The sequence below is a fragment of the Entamoeba invadens genome, assembly GCF_000330505.1.
Source record: "Entamoeba invadens IP1 unplaced genomic scaffold scaff_1105074725293, whole genome shotgun sequence".
Taxonomy (NCBI): Eukaryota; Evosea; order Mastigamoebida; family Endamoebidae; genus Entamoeba; species Entamoeba invadens.
This window is the reverse complement of record NW_004191722.1, coordinates 7,713-29,463: the sequence shown is the minus strand read 5'-3', so window position 1 is coordinate 29,463 and position 21,751 is coordinate 7,713. Positions and strand designations below refer to the sequence as shown.

Genomic DNA, 21,751 nt, shown 5'->3' with positions numbered 1-21,751 from the left:
AAATAGAAAACACTGAAACGTAGTCACTTCACCTGCTCAACAAAGTTCTTGAAGACTATAAAGAGTCTCCAATTATTTATGCGGTTGGAACAAAAGCTGATTTGCATGGATATGACAAAGATGCTTTTGACAAGATCAAGCAATACAAAACATTTGCTACTTCAGCCAAAGAGGGGAAAGGCATCGATGAACTATTTGAGAGCCTTGAAACTGACATTCTTGAGATGTACGGGAAACAAGAGCACCCAGAGGAGAAAGTTGACGTTCAACAAAAGTCGTTTTTCTCTCGTTGCTGTTAATTGATTCTTGATTTCTAAGGAGCATCTAAAAATAGTTTGTTATTAAAATTGTAATAGTTCTGATAGGTATAGTTTTTTTATAAAAATATTTATTAATAAAGTATTAAATATTTTTGCAAGCAAATAACACCACACAACACACACAACAATCAAATCAAAGCATGAGCAAGAGGGTTTGCAATCACAGAAGGCCAATCAACGGAGGAGTCTTTCTGTTCATCGAGAGCACCAATTAGAATACTACATGTCAATGATTTGTTACAATAAGTTGTTATAATGATTATAAAACAAACATCTCATCACCACGAAGTACTAGAAGTCCACAGGGAATGACAGAAACACCAGATTTTGAAAAAACACGCTCGATACACTCGCGCAAGACGATGTTTGAGGGGTTGTCGTAACCGATCAATGTACCAATAAAAATCCTCCCATCGTTTGTAACTGCCTCAACCAGTTTGTTTTGGTATTGTTTAATGAGGGACATACCTTTTATGGTTTAAAGATTGTGGACAATAATCTATATAATATATAACAAAATTAATAATATAAATAAGACAAAATACTAGATATAATATATAATATATTTGTATTAATTATTCTTATAAATATATAATAATATTATTTGATACTATTTTCATTGTTATAATAAAGATTAAGTGCCTTCCTAGCTCAGTCGGTAGAGCGTGCGGCTTTTAACCGTAAGGTCGGGGGTTCGAGCCCCCCGGGGGGCGTTTTTCATATTATTTTTTACAATAATTTGATAATAGTAAAATAAACTAAATTTATTAATTAGTTTTGACGAAAAGTAAATATCATTTCATCTGAAAAAGCCATGTCAAGCCTGATATCTGAAGAAAGTCAAAAAGAAGAAGAAAACTTTGAGAAACAAATGTACTATTTTGCAGACTCTCTTAGTCAAGTAGTCAGTGATTTAAACCAAGACGAAGACGAGCTTAATCGAATAATCAGTCAATACAGCAGACTAGAAAAGGAGCTTCGGAACGAATCTTAAACTACTTTTGTATCTAGATCTCATATTTGATATATTTTGAGTTCGAATGATGTTTATTTTTCGTTTTTTCGAAAATTTTAATTTTTTTATTTTGTAAAAAAGTGAAAATGAAATCAAACAATTAATATTTGGTTTAAGAGTATTTTTGGCACATTTTTACTTGGAATGAATAACATTTTAGCCAACTTGGTAAAAACGTTAGATACAAATAGTAACATTTTTAGAAACAAACGAATTACAATGATTTTATTATAAATAGAACTTCTTGTATAAATTTGTTAACTTGACTTTATAAAATTTTAACTTTTATCACTTAACCATAAAACAATCTATAGATTAACTATTAATTTTATTATACATATCGGTGTGAATTTTTTTAACCTCAATTCGTTGATGTGTTCTTCGAAATTGGAAACGGTCAAAAGCAATATGAGCTTCTCAATTATCAATTGTTTTATTTATGATATTGAAACAATAAATAATACTATTAGTAAGGTAAAACTAAAAAATGTTTTTACCTCAGAGCCAAATAAGACCGGAAGAAATACCTTCAATTATGGTATAAACAAAATCTATAGTATTAATTATTTTATAGTATTTTTATTAACTCTGAAATACCATGTTTTTCTATGTTTTTGATGAAGGAAATATTTAAAAAGAAAGGGGTACAAAATCCCACACATCCCAACGAAATATGACCATTATACATTGATACAACTTTCAACAACAAATAAACAACTTCTGTTTGATATTTTACTCTAGCGATGTTTAATAACCAGGAAAAACTGGAAAGTCCCAAATGTCACTTCGTAAATCGTTATGTCGCAACTCAGTCCGCATGAGCCCGACTTTTTGTCTGCAGTTACCAGAAGAGGAATCCCCAAGACTTAAGTCTTCTTTTCCACTGAAAACTTCCAAAATAACACATATGACCCCAATACGCCCAATTTTTTTACTTTCGAAAAGCCAGAACAATAAGAAGAATAATAACGATAATATAGTCACACTTCAAAATACAATTCGTGGCTTCCTTGTAAGGCAAAAATATGAGTGTGCATTATTGATGAAACGCCGAAATGCGTTCTTGGAGTTTTATGAGACGGAAAAGAACCTCTTAAAGACAATGGAATCAATTAATTCGTTGTTCTCGGAACCACTCAAGACGGAAACAAATGACAGTTTGAAGTATAATACCATTCTTAATAATTGCATATCGTCCTCAAAAAGTGTTGTTCGAAAACTGAAAATGGTCGCAAATGATTACCACTACGACACAAACATTGGGGATGTCATTAACACCATCTTGACGATCATCAGTCCTCTTCTGACATACTGCACCGAGTACGACAATATCGTCTTGGCTTGGAAAGAGCTGCGCAAAACACCAAATGGAAAGTCGGTGATCGGTGAGTCCGAAAAAAGAATCGCCCCAGACACTTTAGACCAATTGCTCATCCAACCCGTGCAACGAGCAATGCGATACCCAATGCTTGTCGACGTTCTTTTAAAAAATACTCCACATGACCATTCGGACATTGTGATGCTCCAAAAAGCACTCTCCCACTTCTTGCAGTTTTGCAAAATAGTCAACACACGAGCAAAAATGCACGACAGACTTGTCGAAGTGTCGCTCGAGAGGAAAATCAAAGCTCTTGTTCAGAAAGGGAGGTTCCACGTGATGACGTCTTCTGTCGAATTTAAAGAGGAGAAACGGAAGTGCCAATGTGAGATCGAACTCTTCAATGATAAAATCCTGCTCTTCGACAAAACACGGAAAACATTTTTGCAAAAAGTTATTCAAATCAAGGACATCAGATCATTCAACACGGACAAGAAGAACATCATATTCCAGTTCGACAAAGCAGTTTGTCTGTTCGTTTTCAAAAATGGACAGATGGAAGAGTTTGTCAAAATGATGGAGTGGATATTGGAGACAAGGTTCTTTGATATCGAGGACCAAACAAATTGGATGAACCACATCGTTGACTAAGCCTAAGAAATGGAAACACCATCGACACAATATTTACTATATTTATTAGTTTATTTTTAATATAAAGTTTCATGACAGAGAATAATTAATATAATAGTAAAAGTAACCATAAATTAAAGTAATGAGACACACAACAAATAGGGTACGCAACCGTGAGAGTAATTTTTCATTTTTATGAAATCTTTTTTTTCATTGTAAAAAATAGTGAAATATGTCATTTTATTTTTTTATTAATAAAATTGAGCAAATTTTTAAAATCTGTCTTTATATTGAAAAGTGTGAACAGTATTCGATTAAAAGTAAATAAACTTTTTTGTCTCAAAAGAAGATAAAAAACAAATAATAATTAAAAACAACATTTTTGATATTTTGTATTTATTAAAAGACAAATTAGTACGATTGAAAAAAATAAGATAACAAAAGAAATTGTCTTCGCGATCGAGGTCGTTGATTATAAACGACATCATGTCGTTATAAGTCGCAGGATCGTTACTCTTTTCTCTTTGTTTAACAAACTCGACAATCAATGTCGATTCGAACTCACTAAACAATGACCCTCTACCTGACTTGCCTCGCTGCTCTTTTACCAATTTAATTTGTCTCTTCCAAACTTCTTTTGACAAATTTGTTGTCAAACTTGAATATAATTCGTCACTTTTAATTCCTAATTTCTTTGTCATGTATTCTTTACATCTAAACAACTGAATTCGTCTATTCGGAGCGGCTTTGTTTCTTCCAAGTTTGAAAAATCTGGTTAATGTGTCGAGCACATAATCATAAAGGTCTACTCTGTTGATCTTTTCAAGATAATCCATTAGTTCATCACAATCAAATTCGGCATCTGATAGACAAGGTTCAATCTGAATGTCTCTGTTAAAGTACGGGTCAATTTCCTCCATTGATAATGAAGATTCTTCGTGTCCCCGTGTGTGGTCATTTTTGTCTTCGTCAACTTCATCAACTCTTTCTACAGAGTTAATGATATCAATAGCATCATCATTGTTGACATGTATTTCAGGACTTTGTTGTGTTTGAGAAACAACATTTTGTATTGATTCGAAACAACACGTTCCCCTGGGAGTGGACATCTCAACTGTTTTTATATATAATACAGTTGGTTAAATCCATGATGTTTCTGTTCATAACTCTTTAGGATTGTTAAACAATTAACTATGTGGGTGTTAATTTCTTTGATGTCGAGCATACTGCAATACGCTTTACGTGATGCTTCAAGCAATTCTTCGATTACTTTACATTGACACTTGAAGTACTCCAAAGTTTCTGCCATATCTGCGGTGGTGTAATTTGGTAGATTGTTGTAATTAAATATACTTCTATTGACATGTGCATACAATTGCATATTCAGTTTGGTATACAAATCCTGTATTTACTGGAATGTTTCGGCTTTGACATCTAAATTATAAATTGGTTGAAAAACATTTTCAAAATTAATGGGAGTCGAACCAATCAATGTCCATATGTCCCAATATCCAAGTGTTGGTATGGGTGATGTATTCAGTTGTTATTTCAAGTTTTCAAATACGTTTATATATTTTATATTATTATTTATTATCACAGTTTCATTTTAAGTTAAGTTGATTTTCGCAAGTAAAGGAGGAATAATAGAACAAAAGAAAATTTTGTTTTAACAAAATTAAAATTAATATTTACTAAAAGAAACTCTATTTTTTATTATAGTTGAAAACTGGTGGTGAAAAAATGTTGAATTTGTCTTTGATTTAAATTTTTGATAAAATCGTTTTTGATTCTAAAAATATAAAACTAAAAAGATTAGGTTTGGAGAAAGGACAACGTTGTTTGACTGACTCTACAACAGTTAAAACAAGAAGTTTTCGTTTAAAGAGATCAATTTGTATGTGGTAATAAAAATAAATAATAAAAACAAAAATGGTTGATTGTTGAAATGTTTATAAAAAGATTGTTACAACAATCTCTGTATGTTTCAACAACTTACCGCCACAAGAGACCATTGTTTTTTGTTGAAGTTATTAATGTGTATATAATTATCAATGAGCCAAAAAAACAATAAACAAGGAACAAGAAAATTATAGAAAATTTTGATTATTATTATTAAGAAAAGAAATTTGGTGTTGTTTATTTGTTATCGATAATATTGTATTATAATGTAGATAAAACATAAAATGAAACAAGTTTTGGTGGTTATCGCTTCAACAATAAAACGTTTATTTATATCATTGAAAACATTTATTAAAAATGATAATAATCATGAAAAATGCAAAATAATTGTCAAACAACTTATAATAAAATGTGAATGATAAAACTAAATATTTATATATAATATTCTAAAACAAAATTAAGAAACAATGTCATTTAATTGTCTTTTTAACTCAATTTGTAATTTTGTTGTAGATTAACAAGTACTGTTATACCAAATACTGATTTTTACTTGTATTTTAGCTTGTTTTCTTTTGTTTTTAAATGTCAACAATAATGGAAAGTATTGTTGTTGTCATAATATAAAGTCAATATAACAATTATATGAAATTGTTGAAAACATTGAAATAATCATTTATTCGTGGTGGTAAAAAAGCGCAAATATTGGTTTTTTAATTAAAATGCTAAATAATTTTGTCATTAACGTTTTAAAGTAAAAAAGTAATTTATAAAACTAAAATGCATTATTACAAAAATAATATTATTTTTTGGTTCATTTTTTTAGCTTTGATTTTTTGGTTGTTATGGCAGATCTTTTAAATAATATCTCAGATCTTGAGATTTTGTAGATCACGATTAGTTGTAAAAATAAAACAATTAAAGCAAAGTATAATTTTGTGTTGAAAAACGGGCAAACAGCAATTATTTTGTCAACGGTTGCACACCCTACACAACAAAGTGACAAGCTCTAATTAACATACACCTCCAGAAGCAAACTTGTCCGCATACATTTTGTCGGAGATCTTGTCCACACACTTAACTTCAATGTTATCCGATTGCACAATGGTATTAAAATAACTGAAAAGAATGTCAGAGTGTGCATAACGGCCATTGTCCCCTATTTTGATTGTTACCGTCACTGGACCGGGTGGGTGTGCCGGGGAAAATGCAACAACGGTTTTCTCGTCGACGTACTGCCCAACGACATCTGTCACTCCAAATCGCACAGTGTACTTCTCTTGTGAACCGGGAAAGTTTCCTTGGATGGTTACTCGTGTGCCGCCGGATGTGTATCCCTGTACGGGATAGATAGACTCGACTTGTAAATTACAGTGCGACACAAAATACCGAAGTTTTGAAGACAGTGTTATTCCTTTTGTACTCAAAACAACGTCGTCAGTTAACACGTCCCCGTTGTAAACAATACATAACGCCTCTTTCTCAATGTGTTTGAAAATTGATATTTCATGTTTGACGTCATCTACAGTTTGTTCCAGTGATATTGTAATGTCAAAGCTGTCGAATGTGCCTTCTGAGTAATTCTCAATTTTCATTGTTCTTTTGTTTAGTTTAGATGGAGTTTCTTCAATTAAAATTGTTGATAAAACCAAAAGTTTGAAAAGTGTTGTTGAAGTATTTATTAAATAACTATTGTTATAGATTGATTGTAGTTATGTAATAATTAAGCACTTACTCTAATAATTCAACTAATAATAAACTATACTTAAAAAAACAATTTAAAAAATAATAGTAAAATTAATTAATAATTATAAATATAAAAAAAGTGAATTAGAATTATAAATATAATAACAATATTAATTTGAAATATTAATAGAAATAAATATTTATAGTTTTAATTTAATATAATTAAAATATTAAATTATTTTTAATTTAAATGTCACCTAATCTCTTTTCTGTTGTATCGGGAAAAGTGTAGTATTGGTCTGCAATATCTTCACAAAAATTGAAACACCCTTTCCCAATAATTCTTACAGTATTTGGTATTGTAAAATCATCTGTTAAATTACACCCTTCGAAACACCTGTTTCCAAGAGACAAAAGCCTTTCCGGCAAAATGACGTTTCTCAAGTTAAAACAATTTTTGAAACATTCACTTTTAATGTTCCTCACACTATTAGGAAGAGTTATACTCTCCAACTTCTGACAAGAAGAAAATGTCCCTTTGTTGAGTGTTGATACTTGAGCAGACAACGTCACTTTTTCGAGATTAACACAATTTGCGAATGCCAATCGTTTTATAGAAGTGACTCCTATTGGTATACACACTTCTTTGAGTGACGAACAGTTCTGAAAAGCGCTCGTCATAATCGAAACGCATTTTTTACTGAATTTCAGTGAAGTAATACATTTCTCATTTTCAAAGCAAAATTTTGAAATTGTTGCGACTAAATTTCCTATTTCGTAATTCATTGATTTGTTTTTTGGTGTGAATAAACTTCCATTCACTTTAAATGGTTTCCCATTCGAATTCACTTGTACCGAATATAACACATTTTCCTTTTTAAAGAAAACAGAACTGTCGGTGATCTTAATAACACCATCAACTGCAATACTTGACGGTTCGACCAATATGTTCTTGTCAAAGCATTTTAAGGTCGTTGGAAAGTTGATGTGCAAATTTGTGCACCCCGAAAATGCGTGTGGACCAATGTGCTTCACCCCGTCTTTGAAAGAAACACTTCTGAGAGAAATGCACTTTGAGAAACACAACTTGTCGAGCGTTACTAGTTTCTCTGAGAAGTCCACTGCTGAAAGTGAACTGCAACAGAGAAAACACTCTTTGCCAACAAATTTGACAGATGAAAAATCAACATCTTTGAGAGAAGAGCAGTTAGCAAACATTCCACTTTCAAGACGTTCAAGGGTTGTTGGTAGCTTGATATCAACAAGAGAAGTGCATAGAGAAAAGCACAGTTTGCCAACCTCTTTAAGACCATCAGGAAGTATAATTTGACGTAGATTTTGGCAATTCAAAAAACACGAAGTACCTAAAGAAGTGACTTGTTGTGGTACTTGAACCACAGTCCACTGACTGTTTGAGAATTGTTGTTCGCCAAAAGTTTCTTTCTCTGGAGGGATTTCCAATAGAACAATAGTTGTTGATGGCTTGGTCATGTGTTATATATATTTCAAATCGGCAGTTGCACCAAATTCGGCAAAATACAGACAAGACTCAAACTTTCCAACTTGTTTCATTAATTTGTATTATAGTTTATTAATAGTATTTATTAGTTATATATTAATAATAATATATAATGATAAAATATTCTATTAGATAGATAATAATATAGAATTAATAATAACAAATAAAAACTCTAAGATTATAAAGGTAAAGCAACGAAATGTGAAGTCCAACAAATTATTTCATCTGTTCGAAAAAGGTTTTGACGACTGCGTTTGTCACGGGCTTCTTCTTTGCTTCGAAATCCAAGACGACCTTTTTCATGACACCACTTGCCACTTTTTTGATCTCCCCGGACAACATCTTTCCTGTGGAATACTGGTCGAATGTGTCTTTCACAAGCGTGTCATCATCACTGAATATGTTGATGTAATTGAATGGGATGTCAATGTCACACTGCCCACCAAGCTTACGATGTTCCTCCATAGTATCTCTTCCTCCCGAGAAGGCGACTTTATTGATTTTCCTCTCGACTTCCTTTTCAGTGTCATTCATCAATATGGCGTTCATCTTGGTACACTCTTCGAACTTCGCTACACCAGTTAATAAAGGCACATTCTTCCTAAATAAGGCGGCAGGCTTTTGTGCGCCAATTGCTTGGGCTATGTCTCTCACAATTTTAATGAACTGCCCGTTCTTGATATTTTCTATGACTACACATGTTGCCTCAGACCCTATTTTCTCCTCAAATTGCCCACAAAACATGCCCGCCGCTATGATCGCTGGACTCGAAAGTTTACCGATGTTGTCCGAATTCTCAAATGAATAAAACGGTTTAACTACATCAAACGCCATCGCTTTTTCGATAGTGGTCACGGTTCGATACATCTTCCCAAAGGAGTTGTAATCGTTGAAGATTAAAGTGTTCTTCGCATCAAATCCACACGCAATAACGTTCTTGGTCGTTTCAGTGACTAACTTCGCGACTTCTTGGATCGTCGCGGAGCGATTTAAAACAACGATGTCGTCCAATAACTGCACAACAACCTTCACTCCAAAAGTCTCTTGTAAGTACTTAGCAAGTGCAAAATCGACGTAGTCTGATAGTGAAAATTCTTTGCTTGGTAATTTTTGAAGGAAGACGTACACGGGCTTTTTCTGTTCCAACGCAGTAATAACTTCTTCAAAATCAATTTCAGAATAATAAAATCCCCGTCGTAAAAATTGGTGTAACGGTTTTCCACTCAACTTTTCAAGACGAGAAAGGTGGTCAGAGGAAATCGTGTTTATTTGAAGAGTTGATGCAACTTTGGTGTAATCAATATACTTCTCGGTACACTGCTCGAGTAGCTGAATTGGTGTAACAGTCATGTCGCCTATTAAAAAGTCGAGTTGTAGGGTTTTTTCTTTTTTCTTCTTTTCTTCTTTTTCTGCGATTATTGTCTTGTAAAAGTAAAGTTAAATATGCATATTTATATAGTATTATTTTAATATTTATCTAATTATATATATAGTTTATTATTTGTTTTATAAAAATATTATTATTAAAATTTAAAAAAACACATTTATAATATTAGAAATATAGTACAAATGAACCACTAATTATTGAATAGAAAAAAAATTTGAACAAAAAAAAATTCAAAAACCTCAAAGTTCTTTTTTCGAAAAAAATTACTGTAGTTATTAATAAAATAAATTATAACTAACTTATAAAATATAACCATTTATTTAATTATACCAAACTATAATAAACCCAACTAGAAAGTGAATTCAAAAGGGTCAGTTGACGTCTTTTACGAAGGTTTCTGGCACGAACCCGACTGTAGCGTTTTCTTTGTTAGTAGCATACCACCACCCATTCTCATGTTTTTCAGACACGATGATAGTGTCACCCTTTTTAACATTCATTTCCTCAGGGCCTTCTGCAATAAAGTCGTGCACCACAGTGCAGGTCAAGAAGACTCTTTCCATACCTTCTGGATCATCATTTCTTCTTTCATTGAGTGCGCCTTCCTGTTTGATAATGAGTCCATCGGCGTCGATGACTGGAACGTATGTTGGTGTTCTGCATGAAGTCTTGTGGATTTTACAGAACGTGACGACATCTTCAGAAGAGTTAATGTGAGAGGCCTTATCGTTGTACTTTTCCATAGACTCTTTGACTATGACTGGGATGCTTGCGAGAGACTCGGAGAAGTTCTTTAATATCTCCTTCATTTGTTCCAGATAGTTAACTTCAAACTTGTTGTACAATTCAAGGATTTCGATTTGGTCGACATCGAAGAAGTGTTTAATTCTTTTGTTTGTTGTCTCCACAGAAGTCACATAAACTTTGTTTTGTTCTTCTTCTTTTTCTTTCAAGTGATCGCGCTTCTCCTCCAAACTTTTGATCTTTTTCTCTGGCGCGTTGGCTGTTTTGGACTTTTCTATGTCACTCAACATACTAGTCACATCCTTGTGACATTTCACAAATTTGTCTTTTTCCTTTTTGGTCGCGTCTTTACACTTTTCCACATCTTTCGTTCGAGTCTCCGCGTCTTGACGAACACCTTTAGCTGCTTTCTCGATTTCTTTGGTCTTATTTTTGAATTCTTCAATGGAATTTGTGAGAACTTCAACGGTTTTCATTTGACCATCAGCTTCTTCTAAGACGGATGTCAAAAGTTGGCAGACGGCTTCTTTGGTGGTGCCATAAAGAGCATCATCTTCCAATTTTTTTTGAAACTCTTGTGAGATCTTTGTGATGGACTTGCAGTACTCTTTGCGGCTAGAACGAAGCTTATCGAGCAAATCAGCTACTTCACCACAAAAGCGGATGTTGTGGTTTGAGTGTTTAAAGACAAACTCAAGGTTTCCTTTTAAGGATGTTGTAAAATTCATCTGGTTTTATTTGAAAGATCGTTTCGTAGTTCAATTTATTTCAATTCAATAAAATATTTTGTAATTCTTTAAAATAATAATTCTATAATTTATTATTATTATATTAATAATATTTGTACTTAAATAATTGGAGATGGGATATATTTTGAGGCAAACTTTGGTCAGTTCTGAAGCAGAATTTCAAGGTAGTTTTAAGTTCAAAATGTTTCTATTTGAGAAAATTGTTATAATTTGATTATTGTTTTATTATTATTATTTAGTTATATTTTTTTTGTAATTATGAAAAAATAATTTATTCTATTTACAAAAAAATATAAATAAATAATTATAAATTATAATATTAATATAGTTATTTTATATTTTAATTCGTTAGTTTCATTTTTAATAAATTTTAAAACAATTTATATATTTATGAAAAACGATACACACAACATAAATATTAGTTATAGACAACCATTTACAACCGTTTATTTGGTTTTAATCTTCATGTTGTAACACCTTTAAAGCTGGTTATTTTTTCTCATTCATTTTAGAACACATCACAGAAGATTTATGTTCAGTTAATAGCAAAATAATGATTTCATGAAAAATGAATTATTAACAAATGACACACACCATTGAAAACATGAAAAAAAACAATTAAAAGAAGTCAATCAATCAGCAACACAATATATAAATATCGCGACGTTTCAAAGTGGAGAAATGGTTTCCGTTATATTAAAAGTGTTTTCCACTTTTCATTGATATAAAAGGTGCTTCTCGATTTGTCAAAAAGTTTCAGACTTTTTACCAAACGAAGGTATTCATTAACCAATACCAACCCAACTCACATCCCCGACAACAACCTTAATATGGTTATCATTGCAGGTCTTGACCCCAAGCAAAAAAAAGATGACAAATGTATGCCACATCAAAACATTGGTAAAGTCTGTTGTTCTAGATCCATCTAACGAAGGTCCAAATGATCTTATTTTTTCAATAACAGTAAAATTATATGCAGAACAAACCCTTCCTAAAAAAAATATGTGCTATTATTACCATCTATTTTTTGACGCAAGCCTTGGAACCTGTGGAGCTCGATTATAGCGATTGGAAAAGAATTAATTGAGTCTCTCTTGTCTTTAGTTATTTAAGTGAGTTTTGTGTATCTTTGTATGTTATTTTAATAAAAAATATAGGAAGCAAAATAATTACTTGACAAGAAATAAATTGATTGACAGAAAGATGATTGGCCAAAAGTCCCAAATAACGATTATTTGTTAGTTGTTTTGTGTTTATTTTTTTTCAGGAATTACCACTCAATCTATTTTTATAATTATAAATTGATTGACAAAGACTAAAAAAGCGTTTTATTTTTTTCAAAAACAAAAAATGGAACAGAACTTGATTAAGGAATGTCTTTTGAACAATTCAGTTCTGGATATCCTCCAATTCACCACTAATTATTCACGTGAAAAACTCGAGATCATGTTGAAGCGCGTCAACAGTACTGCAGTAGACTTGGTGATATGTGTGGTATAATATGTAGAAATTTTGACAAATATAGGCAATTTAAGTTTTCAGAATAGAAATTGGTTGCCCCAAGTTTCCCAAAAACTCGATTTGCTATTCTGATTGGTTGATATGACTGATCAACATCGAAGTGTCGAAAGAGAAAGCGCTTTTTCTCACTTTTCAAATCAGAATTAGAAACTGTCTCCATTTCATTGGGTGGAGCATAGAGTCGTTTAATTATTGCTGAATTTGAAAATATGTTGGAAAACGCGCAAAATTATTCAACAAGACGACTTTTATGTGTATTTCGAAGAGCACATCAATTGTTTATAATGTCACAAAGATTTCATCTCACAGAGTGGACACAATCATCTCAACGTGCTCTCTTCCCAATTTGAATAATAATGAATCTTTGGCAAAAAAACAAAGGACATTTCGGCTTTTTAAGCATCTTTTTCTGTAATTTGTGACTTCTTTGTTGCTTTGCGTTTTATTTTTTATAAGGTTTTCATAATTTTTCTCTCTATCTTTGTTTGGTCTTTCACTTCACTTTTTTAGGAGGGAGTTTTGAATATATTTTAAATTCCAATTATTCGGTTATAAACTGAAAAGACACAATATCAACAAGTTTTAGAGATATCATGTCTAAATGAAAAAAAACAGCCTTTTATATCGGATAATAATTCTTTTTATGCTCTTCTTCATAACAATTTTCGTGTTTTTTAAATCAAGCATTACCGTTATAATTATCGCTCACATTCCTACTTATAGCAACACCATGTTTGTGGTAAAAAACCAAATTATTTATTTGAAAATGTAAATTAAATCTCCTAACGTTGGTTCTCAAATCCCAATAAAAATTACACGGATATTAAAAATTAAAATTTTGTCATCCCTCTTTTTCTTGGTCAAGTGGTTTTTCAGCCTTCTGTATTTTTTTATTTTTCAAATTTATAAATTTATACAATACTTGGGTATAAATTAGATTCTGTTTGTCAAAAATAATGTGTACAAAGTATAATATAAATTATATTTTTTGTATGAAACTGTATATCGTAAAGACTAATTATGTAATGTGAAGACTTTGTCATCTTGTGTAATAAAAAATGACTCTTACATTTTGAAAAATAAATGAACATAAACAATAGAATATATTTTTTGTTTTAAAAATACAAACACTTTTTTAACAATATTCTGAACTGATTTAAAACAACATTTTTATATAACAACAATTCATTCTAAACTCCATTTTTTGAGAATTATGTAAAATATATTTATTATAAAACTTCATGATAAATGAGTTGAGACTTTTTATATTTTTAAAATATTTTTTGAAACTAATAATATCAAATTTAATGAAAAAGAGTGATAAAAGGTTGACATGTGCACACATGGTTACTGTTGCGAATTACTTTCACGACCTTTCAGAATTTAACAAATTGGTTTTAGTTTCCAAGAAATTTTTGGACTTTTACGATCGTTTTTATTATAACCCAATACAAGTCACCACAAAGACCGCGTATTATTTCCCAAATGTTGAAACGTTTCACGTTTACGAATATAAAAATATAAAATTTGGAGTGAAGTATCTTCAAAATATGATTAAAGATCATTTTTACACCAAAATTATTGTCCATTTTGCAGTGAAGTCAGAGACAATCGCTAAAATAAAAAAGGCAAAAGGTGTTGGTGAATTAGTCACCTTCATGAAGCGGCCTCTCGACTCCGTCATTTCTATTGCTGTTCTTGGCGATTCCAAAGTTGGGAAAACCTCACTTTGTCTCTCCGAGTTTGATATGTTAAAAGGAGACACATCCCTCTTGTTGACAAACGTCTTCGAGCAAAGTGAGTGTCAGAAAAAGCACCTTGTGTCAGGAAAGATGTACCAATGGAAGATCACAGATTGCGCACTATCAGCAGAATACACCGACTTGTTCAGTTATTATTACCACAAAGTGGACTACTACTTTTTACTTTATGCCGTCGACTCTAGAGAGTCATTTGAGAACATCAAAAGGGTATGGTGTAAGCCTGAGTTATTTGGAAACGGTTCGAAAATAGTATTAATTGCCACAAAAGTTGATTTATTCAAAAGTGTGAGTGTAGAGGAAAAAAAGAAGTTGGTGAGTTTTGAGGAAGGGAGAAAACTCGCGAAAGATATTGGGGCGATCACATTTGCGGTGACATCATCTATAACTGAAGGAAATATCAAAAAAATATTTGACTATGTTTGTGTGACGTTTGGGAAAAGTGGGGTGACATTTGAAAGTAGCAAAAAGTACTTTTTGGACATTTGGTAATGTATTATTAAAATATCTATTTTTACTATTATTGTTATTAACCTTACGAAGTGAAAACTGGATAATTTATATCCTTGATTTTTTTACTTAAAATAAGTCACTTTTTTTTATTTTTGTATTTGAACTAAAAAGATCTTAAATTAAGAACTGCGTGTCACAAACCAATTTAAATAATGAAAAATTGATAAATTCCGAAACGCTCTAATGAAAATTCATGTGTATGTCTCGTAACAGCAAGTGTTGACTATTTTGAACACATGGAAAATAGAAAACATGGGTCTGTAAAGACCAGTAGTTTGCGCGAAAACTAATCGATTTCGTGTTTTGAATTTATTTTTAATTATTCTAAAAATAAATTATGACCTAGATAAATCTTATCCAGATTTCACCTTCCCACAAAAAAAGTTGATTCAGTTGACTTGCTAAGGTTAATAGAAATTTTTCATGAAAACAAAACTCTTTGAGATGGTTAAAATAGTTTATATATATAAACTTAACTAATAAATTTCTTTTTTTGATTAGTAGTATTAATTTAAATATTTTTACTATAATTTATTGTATATCTTCTAGTTCGATAAAAACATATTGATATTCGAATTAATTCAAATTAAAACACTCACCATTTCACAACTCCATTCTGAAATAATAAGAATATAAAAATAATATAAAAATAATATAAAAATAATATAAAAATAATATAAAAATAATATAAAAATAATATAAAAATAATATAAAAATATCTTGACATCTCGGCGCAGGTCAAATCCAATTTGCCTCATTCCGTTTTCCTATCCATAAATGTCAACTTCACTCTGCTCATCCAAACATTTAATTTGGCCGATCTATATCTAATACATCTCGGTGGCAATCTGAGCAATAGATAATTTTGATATGGTTATAAAATATCACTCCTTTATCAATCAACAATTATGGGGTTTATTAACCGACAACTAGAATTATAAATTAATAATGAAACTATACAAAAACTGAAATACCCATTTGAACTGAAAATAGGAAATGTCTGAATACCTCCGACTACTTTTCCTTCTGTTTCTTTTGAATGCCTCGAACTTTGGCATCGAGTTTTCGTGTTTGTTCGTATTAGAGAAATGTAACGCTCCACTCAAACCCACTCACAAAAAGATGAAATTATTCTTCCAAATGTCGTTTTTCAAATGAATTACTCGACATATATGATTTTTCAGACGTTTATAGGCCCGACAATTGGTGTTATTGTGCAACTGGTGGTAGGTGCATGGAGTGATTTTCTCAACACGCCATGGGGGAAAAGACGTCCGTTTTTGTTTATAGGTACTTTTATAGTGATTATTGGTATTATTTTTGTTCTCATCAGTGGAATTTCATATTATTTCCATGACAGAGAATCAAGTCAGTTCAGTCACAGCGATGAAGGTCTCAAAGATTGTTGGGAATTTTGGTTTTGCGTTTGTTAATATGCATACACATATGTTATAAATGTTATATATACACATAATTACATATACAACATTTTATAGAACAACTTTAAATAGAACTTAATAGAATAGAATACTATAACTATCTTATTTAAATTAAGGTATTACTTTACTAACATTCCAGATGTTTGGATTGTCAGTGTTTTATATTGGTTCCAATACACTTCAAGTGGTGTCTAGAACATTGGTTTTGGATATTATTCCGATTGAACATCAACACCCATGTGCTCTTATGTTTATTACACATTCGGCACTTGCAAAAACACTTGCCCATTTCACATTTTTCTTAGTGAATGTCGCAACTGAATTTGAATCAGACAGCCAATACACCGCAAATTGTATTGCCCTTTTGATCTTGTTTGTGGTTGATTTGATACTGGTCCCCGTCTCGAGTTTCACAACGTTTTTTACAGCGACGGAAAGTTATTCATTCTCAGAAACTTCGATAGAGAATAAGCGACTTTCTAAATTCATGACGACTGTTTTCAATACATGTGCGGGGTTAAACAGATACACTTTATTAGTCTGGATCATCCTCTTCTTGGGGTGGACTGCAAATTTGGCGTTTGAGAACTCCAACAGTGAATTATATCATATTTTCAGTATAAGTAATGACGAAGAGTATTGGATCAACCCTAAAGCAATGTTTGAACTCCAACATTTAGTCATTGCGTTGTCTCAATTAACATATTGTTTCTACATGTTCAAGAGACAAACATATCCGTGGTATTCAATGTTCATCACAAATGGGATATCCAGTGTTACAATGACACTCCCCTTTGTCATTTCATTAGTTATTTCGTTTTTCTATGAAGAAATCAATAAAGAACTCTTTGTAAATATGTCAATGATATTTTTAACAGTATTTGTTGTCCCTGTTGGATTGAACGTCGCTCAGTTGCTGAGTGTCCCTTTTGCGTTATTAAAAAATTTGGTTTCTGGGGAGTTCTTTGGTATCTCTGTGGGGTTGTACAATGCGGCGATTATATTGTCCAAATTTGTGGTGTATGTTGTCACATATTTCTTGTTTAAAAACTACGAAGGCAGTAAGGGTAATGAGGATTTAGAAGGAAATTATTATATAATGATTGCTACCAGTTTGACTATTATACTCTATTTGATTACAGCAGTTGCGTCGTATTTTTTCAAAATTGTGTATAAATACAAGGAGCCAAAATCTATTGAACAGGATCAATCGCTTTCTACATATAATCCAGTCGACTAGATTCTTTGTTTTGTATTCTTTGGTTTTATTTTTAACGGACTCTAATTTATTTTTTATTTAAAAAACAGTCTTTTTCACGGCCATTAGATACCGTTATAAATTAGACATAAGTGCAAGATATAGGAATTTAATTCAAATAATAAAGTAATAATAAGTAAATGAAAACCGATAAAAAAGACAGAAGAAGTGATTAAAGGAAGTTTATTTCTGGATTAATTCTTGGTGCATATCTGATGAACTTATGCTGGAAATGTCCAACACACAAACAAAATGTTGAAGAAGCAGCGAATTTCTTTTCGAACTTTTTGGCGAGGTCTTCGTTCCAAAACCCAAACAGAATTTTAGTAGTGCAGTACAATTCGATTCGATTTAATATATCAACACACTCGAACGTCTTTTCAAACTTCGAATGAACGACTACAACAGTACAATTGAGTTTCTCGCCATTCAGTTCAGTGACTTCTTCTTGTGTGGGAATGGTCACGGAAATTGCTTGTGTTCGAAAAGGTTCAACAAACACATCTAAAGCATCAAGCTCCGGTTGTGTGAGAGGTTGTTTAAAGCGAGTGAGGTAACGCCGATACATTATAACAGACTCAATCCCTTTTGCAGAGGTTTCAAGTTGCGTGTTTGTTTGTATCCCTTCAGAACGAGGACAACTGATTTTGATATAGCGGGAGTGCGCTTTCATATGATCTCTTTACAGTTCTTTTTGGTGATTTGATTAATTGACAACTTGACTTTGTCCAGACGTTCAAATATTTATGAATTGTTGTATTGCTGTTGAAAAAAAAATTAAATTGTATTATAGTTAAATGTTATTTATATAATGGTATTTTATATTATTATAAAATTTGTTTATATTTGTATTAGTGACTACAAGTTAATACTATTTAGTTTAATATATAGTACATTAAATAATGAAAAACAAAAAGATAATAAATTTAGTACTATAATATTATAATATAATCTAATAAAAATAACCAATTTATGATACAACAAGAAGAAAGAAAAAACTATAATGAACTAAATAAACAATTTGATGCAGTTTGTATCACTTTTTTCATCCATCAATCACGAAAAAATAGATAACAAATAGACCTCAAAAAGAGTCTGAGATTGAGATTTTTACTCCTGAGGTCAAAAAATTTTATGACAACTGTCAGAATTGGTACTCAGTTGTTTGTTTTTCTTTATTATATGATTTTTGAATAGATTGAAATGAACTTACCGTTTAGATCCCCCACGAAATAGTAAATTACTATATGTCTCTTTCTGGCTTTCAAACCGAAGACAAACAAATCTCAAAAGCCGTTGCACTCGCTACAGAGAAATTTGTGTTTGATGCTTTAACACATGCACAAGCTTTCGGACTGAGTCATTTACATTCGCACGCTGCAATTAAACAACCCACAACAATGACTCTTGAAGACATTGCTTCATCATTCAAAGATAGAGGGATAAATATCAAGCGTCCCGACTTTGTCATAGAACAGGCGATGAATTGATTGTTATTGATTAATATAGAAATCTTATTAATATATTTTACTATTGTTTTATTAATCTCTTATAATCTATTGTATTCTATTAAATTTACCAAAAAGTATAGATTAGATAGTGTACTGCAACGGACTCATATCAGTCTTGGACTTCTCTATGTGAAGAATTGGGAATAACTCACTAAGTCGAGGTACCCATACATCCAAATACCCCCTTTCCGTTACAGTGTGCTCTGATAATATAACGGCAGTCCCAAAATTCAAATGTTCCAAAACTTCATGGTGGCCCATCTCTCCTGTAAACACAACATCCGCACAACCATTCTCAAACATTGATCCACCACTGCCACAACAAATCGCCACTGTTTTGACTTTATCGAAATGAGAGGGCTTTGCATAACGCAAAGGTGCGTTCAAAAACTTCTTTGAAACAGCGAGGAGATCATCAAAAGAAATTTTGTCGTCGAATGTTAGAAGTCTGCCTGCGCCAATAGAAATCTCTTGGAATTTACCAGGAGTGATTGGAAGAGTGTGTGGTGGTACTTTTAATGGAAAGGACGGAAGACTTTGTAAACTAGAAGAAAGCCAATCATTGATTCCACCATTGACCGAGTCGAGAGCGGAATGCGGGGAGTACACACTGATGTGATTCTGAATAAGTTGAATCAACAAGTCTTGGCTACGAGTTGATGGAGTCACTTTTTTGAAAGATTTGAATAACGTTGGGTGGTAGGAAATGATTAACTCGACGTGTTGAGAAATTGCTTCGGAAAGTACTGAAGGTGTAATGTCAATACAGACCAACACGTTTGTTATTCTGGAACTGCATGATACAAGAAGACCTGTGTTGTCCCATGACTCCGCTAGGGAACGAGGGTAAATTGTTTCAAACTGTTTCACAAAGTCGGAAAGTTCCATTTTATAATTTTAAGTTTTTAGTTTAATTTAATTAATAAACTTATTCAGGATTTTATAAGTTTTTTTAATTTTACATATTTACACTGATGTGGTTTTAATTAATTTTATTAATTTAATTATAATAATTTATTAACTAGAAGAATCAATATTTGACACACATATTAGTCGAAAAGTCAATATAGATGGAATTCATATTATTATAAAAAGCACTAAAAATTCTAAAAAGCAGCAGTTTCTTCTTCCAAACTAACGATCCTGGGTTCTACTCCCGGGTTAGTGTATTTTTTGTTTTTTAAATTTTTAATCCATATTTATAAATTATTAATTATAATTAATTATTAAATAATCAATGTATTCGACTGATTTTATTTTTATTCAATATATTCATTTTTACAACACCACAAAATACACTTTTTGGCATTCTTTTTTCATTGAAAAGTATTCGATCTATTCATCGGTTATTACTGTTGGGATGTCTTTTTTAAAAAATTGGTGATGCGAACAGACACACATTTATAATTAGGCGACGATCAATTATTACAATTTCAGGAGATCAAAAACGCGCATTTTTTTCCTTCTACCTTATAAGATTTTTAATATGCAAAATTCTGTTATTATCGAAAATTACTCTCCTCGTAAATATTGTTGTTACTCAACTTACTGATTTGTGAAAGAAGAATCGTCGTGGTGAAATCAATTTACGAAAAGTCACGACATTTGTACTTTCTATTATGCAATTAGTTGGGCCACACCCAATGTAACACTCCTTTCAAAGTGCTCTTCAGAACTCCTCGACTTACCATAACTAGATAACTGTGGAATGTACAATTCATCGTTTTACAACCGTTTCCTAACAAAGTTGTTGTTTTTGTTGACGTAGACCAAGGTACCACGTAATAAAATTACCCAACATGATTAAGATGGACTCTGAACTCTTGCCAACGTTTGCTTCAAATTTTTTTTAAAAAAAGTTTGAAAATTCTACAACAAAAAAATTTGGATTTTGTATTTAATGTGCAAAAACCTACTAGAAATAATATGTGTTGTTGCCAATATAAATATTAGAAATTTTTATAATGTAAAAAAGTTGTGTTTTCAAATCTCTTTTAAAATGTCTAATAATGTTAAATCATACAAATTTATTATCTCTAAAAAGGTGCCATTTCAATTTTAGTCACAGTACTCGGCAATTTTATTTGAGTCACATTTTTTTGCAAAACCAATTCTAACATACGATGTGTCTAAATACTCAGGATTTTCTACCAAGTCGTTTGTTTATTTTGATTTTTCAGAATCAACATTTGACGTCCAACGTATTTAAACTGTTATTGCTTTCCGTTTTTTTTAATTTCGGTGAAATTGATGCATTCAACAACAAAATTATCACTGATTTTGGTAACTGCTTAAAAAATATTTTTCCTCAAAGTTTTCGCACTCACAAAACGTGTTTTTTTCTACTTCTTTGACGCTTTTTTGTAATTTTAAATTCATTAAATTGCCAACACCAGAACATGGGTCGGCACAATTCTGGTTTTCAAAATTAACAAGAAAAAAACAAAATTTGTGGCAATTTAATTGAAAAAATACCATTATTTTT

The 21,751-nt window shown here is 31.5% G+C and overlaps 10 protein-coding genes across 10 annotated transcripts; 3 read left to right on the top strand and 7 right to left on the bottom strand.

The window, feature by feature from the left end:
* Positions 1 to 448: 448 nt before the first annotated feature.
* EIN_064310 (lsm1, putative) lies at positions 449 to 786 on the bottom strand (the record flags this gene model as incomplete). The annotated part of the gene is made up of 2 exons (XM_004183514.1): positions 449 to 539; positions 593 to 786. 2 exons carry the CDS (start codon positions 784 to 786, stop codon positions 449 to 451), a joined length of 285 nt encoding a protein of 94 aa, XP_004183562.1.
* A 1,327-nt stretch (positions 787 to 2,113) lies between these two features.
* EIN_064300 (Rho/RAC guanine nucleotide exchange factor, putative) lies at positions 2,114 to 3,304 on the top strand (the record flags this gene model as incomplete). Its single annotated transcript, XM_004183513.1, has 1 exon — positions 2,114 to 3,304. The coding sequence occupies one exon, from the start codon at positions 2,114 to 2,116 to the stop codon at positions 3,302 to 3,304; it is 1,191 nt and encodes a 396-aa protein (XP_004183561.1).
* A 2,888-nt stretch (positions 3,305 to 6,192) lies between these two features.
* Positions 6,193 to 6,774, bottom strand: EIN_064290 (hypothetical protein; the record flags this gene model as incomplete). The annotated part of the gene is made up of 1 exon (XM_004183512.1): positions 6,193 to 6,774. The coding sequence occupies one exon, from the start codon at positions 6,772 to 6,774 to the stop codon at positions 6,193 to 6,195; it is 582 nt and encodes a 193-aa protein (XP_004183560.1).
* A 337-nt stretch (positions 6,775 to 7,111) lies between these two features.
* Positions 7,112 to 8,356, bottom strand: EIN_064280 (hypothetical protein; the record flags this gene model as incomplete). The annotated part of the gene is made up of 1 exon (XM_004183511.1): positions 7,112 to 8,356. One exon carries the CDS (start codon positions 8,354 to 8,356, stop codon positions 7,112 to 7,114), a length of 1,245 nt encoding a protein of 414 aa, XP_004183559.1.
* Positions 8,357 to 8,600: 244 nt separating this feature from the next.
* EIN_064270 (tryptophanyl-tRNA synthetase, cytoplasmic, putative) lies at positions 8,601 to 9,734 on the bottom strand (the record flags this gene model as incomplete). The annotated part of the gene is made up of 1 exon (XM_004183510.1): positions 8,601 to 9,734. The coding sequence occupies one exon, from the start codon at positions 9,732 to 9,734 to the stop codon at positions 8,601 to 8,603; it is 1,134 nt and encodes a 377-aa protein (XP_004183558.1).
* Positions 9,735 to 10,142: 408 nt separating this feature from the next.
* On the bottom strand, positions 10,143 to 11,243 carry EIN_064260 (hypothetical protein; the record flags this gene model as incomplete). The annotated part of the gene is made up of 1 exon (XM_004183509.1): positions 10,143 to 11,243. The coding sequence occupies one exon, from the start codon at positions 11,241 to 11,243 to the stop codon at positions 10,143 to 10,145; it is 1,101 nt and encodes a 366-aa protein (XP_004183557.1).
* A 2,849-nt stretch (positions 11,244 to 14,092) lies between these two features.
* EIN_064250 (hypothetical protein) lies at positions 14,093 to 15,037 on the top strand (the record flags this gene model as incomplete). The annotated part of the gene is made up of 1 exon (XM_004183508.1): positions 14,093 to 15,037. One exon carries the CDS (start codon positions 14,093 to 14,095, stop codon positions 15,035 to 15,037), a length of 945 nt encoding a protein of 314 aa, XP_004183556.1.
* Positions 15,038 to 16,636: 1,599 nt separating this feature from the next.
* On the top strand, positions 16,637 to 17,737 carry EIN_064240 (hypothetical protein; the record flags this gene model as incomplete). The annotated part of the gene is made up of 1 exon (XM_004183507.1): positions 16,637 to 17,737. One exon carries the CDS (start codon positions 16,637 to 16,639, stop codon positions 17,735 to 17,737), a length of 1,101 nt encoding a protein of 366 aa, XP_004183555.1.
* A 190-nt stretch (positions 17,738 to 17,927) lies between these two features.
* EIN_064230 (hypothetical protein) lies at positions 17,928 to 18,428 on the bottom strand (the record flags this gene model as incomplete). Its single annotated transcript, XM_004183506.1, has 1 exon — positions 17,928 to 18,428. One exon carries the CDS (start codon positions 18,426 to 18,428, stop codon positions 17,928 to 17,930), a length of 501 nt encoding a protein of 166 aa, XP_004183554.1.
* A 919-nt stretch (positions 18,429 to 19,347) lies between these two features.
* EIN_064220 (NGG1-interacting factor, putative) lies at positions 19,348 to 20,154 on the bottom strand (the record flags this gene model as incomplete). The annotated part of the gene is made up of 1 exon (XM_004183505.1): positions 19,348 to 20,154. The coding sequence occupies one exon, from the start codon at positions 20,152 to 20,154 to the stop codon at positions 19,348 to 19,350; it is 807 nt and encodes a 268-aa protein (XP_004183553.1).
* Between the last annotated feature and the right edge of the window lie 1,597 nt (positions 20,155 to 21,751).